We start from the raw sequence: 2877 nt of genomic DNA on the forward strand, positions 1-2877 counted from the left end.
CGGGAGAGCGGGGCCCCCTTCGTGTGTGAGGGGCCGGAGCCCGGCCTTGGTCTGAGGGGCCGGGACTGGGCCCGCTCTGGGTGTGAGGGGTCAGGGTGGGCCCCAAGCTCCTGTGGGGGGAACTGGGGTCCCTTCATCGCCGTGAGGCGCTGGGCCCCTTCCCCATCCTGAGGGGCTCCTGTGAAGGGCTGGGGCTGGGCCCCTTCCCCATCTTGAGGAGCTCCTGTGAGGGGCTGGAGCTGAGCCCCCTCCCCACCTTGAAGGGCTCAGGGCAGACCCCCACCCCCTCTGAGGGTCTTCCCAGCTGAACTTTCCCCATGTGAGCTGCTCATCCCCCGCTCTCAGCGACCCTGACACCCCTTCCCTCATCTCTGCTCCCTTTTGGTGGGCTCAGGGTGGGCTGGGAGGAGCCCCTTCCCCATCACCAAAAGCGATGGGACAGTCTCAAAGGGCTTGGAAGGACCGGTTTTTAACAGAAACACTGGGATTTAGAGGCTCACGGATGAGGAACCCCTTTGTTTCTCCTCCCACAGAGCCCTGCCTGCTTTATAGAATATTTTTCATCGCTTGGATGCTTCATTTGGAGCCACTGACCCGAGCAGGAGCTGAGCTGATCCCTTGGTGCAGCAGTTTTGGGGCTGGGGACGCAGCCCAGGTGTGCAGGAGGAGCAGGTGAGGAGTTCCCCAGGTGCTCCTGGGGCTTCCTTTCCCTCAGGGCAGCTCCAGCCCCATTCAGGGATGCTGGATGTGGCTGCTCCACCTGAACTCAGGAGCTTGAGGGTTTGGAGGGGGCGAGTTTGGGTTAAAAATGGGGGAAAAAAGGGGAAAAGTGAGGTTAAAGGGTTTCTGGGGTGTGCCAGGTGTGTTGCAGAGGTGTGAGCTGTGGAAAAGGAGGATTTTATCCCTTCCCTCTGCCCTGGCACAGGCGTGGCTGGAGCCTGGGCCCAGAGTTTGGGCTTGGCCAGACCTGCAGTGAGTCAGTGTCACCTGATGGGCTCTGAATTCCTCTCTTTGTCCCTTAGAGACAAAGAATTGGGGTGGCAGCCCGCGGGGAATGGCTCCTCCCCACTGCCAGAGGGCTGGGGTGGGTGGGGGTTTGGGGAGGGAATAAATGGGATTTTGGGGAGGGAATAAATGGGATTTTGGGGAGGGGATGGGTAGAATTGTGGGAAGGGGATGGATGGGAGTTTGGGGAGGGGATGGATGGAATTTTGGGAATGGGATGGATGGAATTTTGGGGAGGGGATGAGTGAGATGTTGTGGAGGGGATAGATGAGAGTTTGGGAAGGTGAGGGATGGGATGTTGGGAAAAGGATGGATGGGATATTGGGAATGGGATGGGTGGGAGTTTGGGAAGGGAATAGATGGGATTTTGGAAATGAATTCCTCCCTGGGAGAGTGGGGAGGCCCTGTCAAGAATCTCCCAGTGGCTGGCACATCCCTGGAAGTGTCCAAGGACAGGGCTTGCAGTCCAGCCTGACCTCAAAGACCTCCAGGGAAGGTCTTTGAGGTGACCACAATTCCGGGGCTTTCCAACTCCTTTTGAATCCAGTTTGAACTTTTCCCTGCTGCTTCCTGTGGCTCATAAAGGAAAATTCTCCGTGTTCTCCCCATCCCCAGGCAGCCTCTCTCCCTGAGGCCCATCCAGGCCCATGTCCCCGCTCTGAGCACACCCAGAGCGTCCCCTCAGGGGCCGGATCCGGGGCACGATGAGGATCGTGGTGGCCAAGGTGCTGTGCCTGCTGGGGATCTGTGTGCTGGTGCTGGCCGGGGCCCTGCTGCCCGTCCGGCTGATCGAGGCCGACCACGAGAAGGCTCAGCGCTCCCGCCGCCTGCTGGCGCTCTGGAACTCCTTCGGGGGCGGCGTCTTCCTGGCCACGTGCTTCAACGCGCTCCTGCCCGCCGTGCGGGGCAAGGTGAGCCCTGGGGGCGTCCTGCCTTCATCTGAGCCTGCAGGGGCCCTGCTGTGGGAGCTGTGCCCGCTGGAGCAGCTCTGCAGTGCCCGGGGGCTCACCCAGGGGAGCTGTGCCCTCCGTGGAGAAAGTGGAGGTTTTTGGGATGCAGAGGAGGCTGTGGGGTGTGAGGATCAAACAGCAAGAGATTCACTGTCCTCTGCCAAGGGTGCTGTCCAAGGATGTGGCAGCATCGTGGGTTGATGGAGTATCCCTGTCCCTTCAGGGGGATAAAGGGGTGGATTCGCTGTGGATTTGTGGAATGGTTCTCTCCAGTGGGATAAAAGGATGGATTCACTGTGGGAATGTGGGAATGGTTCTCTCCAGAAGGATAAAGGAATGGATTCACTGTGGGAATGTGGGAATGGTTCTCTCCACAGGGATTAAGGGGTGGATTCACTGTGGGAATGTGGGAATGGTTCTCTCCAGAGGGATTAAGGGTGCATCTTTTCTCCCTTCCAGCTCGATGAGGTGCTCAGGCAGAACAACGTGACCACGGACTACCCGGTGGCCGAGACCATCATGATGGTCGGCTTCTTCCTGTCTGTCTTCGTGGACCAGCTCTTCCTGAGCCTGCAGAAGGAGAAGCCCTCCTTCATCGACCTGGAGACCTTCAACGCGGGCTCGGACGCGGGCAGCGACTCGGAGTACGAGAGCCCCTTCATGGCGTCGCCGCGCGGGCGCGTGCTCTACGGGGAGCACGGCCTGCACTCGCACAGCCTGCACCTCCCCGAGCTCGCCCGCTGCGGCCCCCGCCGCCTGCTGGCGCTGGTCTTCGCCCTCTGCACCCACTCCATCTTCGAGGGTTTGGCCCTGGGCCTGCAGGAGGACGGAGGCAGAGTGGTCAGCTTGTTCCTGGGAGTGGCCGTGCACGAGACGCTGGGGGCCGTGGCCTTGGGCATCACGATGGCCCAGGCGTCGCTGG

At 60.6% G+C, this 2877-nt stretch overlaps 1 protein-coding gene across 1 annotated transcript in view; it reads left to right on the forward strand.

Moving 5' to 3' along the window:
- The first annotated feature begins 93 nt into the window (after nucleotides 1-93).
- SLC39A3 (solute carrier family 39 member 3) overlaps nucleotides 94-2877 on the forward strand; it is a 4723-nt gene continuing 1939 nt past the window's right edge. Inside the window, 5 exon segments of the mRNA XM_005428552.2 lie at nucleotides 94-319; nucleotides 534-672; nucleotides 1621-1916; nucleotides 2415-2871; nucleotides 2874-2877. The exon segment at nucleotides 2874-2877 is cut by the window's right edge and continues 1939 nt beyond it. Coding sequence (XP_005428609.2) covers nucleotides 1710-1916; nucleotides 2415-2871; nucleotides 2874-2877 — 668 coding nt within the window. The 5' untranslated portion in view covers nucleotides 94-319; nucleotides 534-672; nucleotides 1621-1709.

The sequence above is a fragment of the Geospiza fortis genome, unplaced genomic scaffold (genome assembly GCF_000277835.1).
Source record: "Geospiza fortis unplaced genomic scaffold, GeoFor_1.0 scaffold241, whole genome shotgun sequence".
Classification (NCBI taxonomy): domain Eukaryota; kingdom Metazoa; phylum Chordata; class Aves; order Passeriformes; family Thraupidae; genus Geospiza; species Geospiza fortis.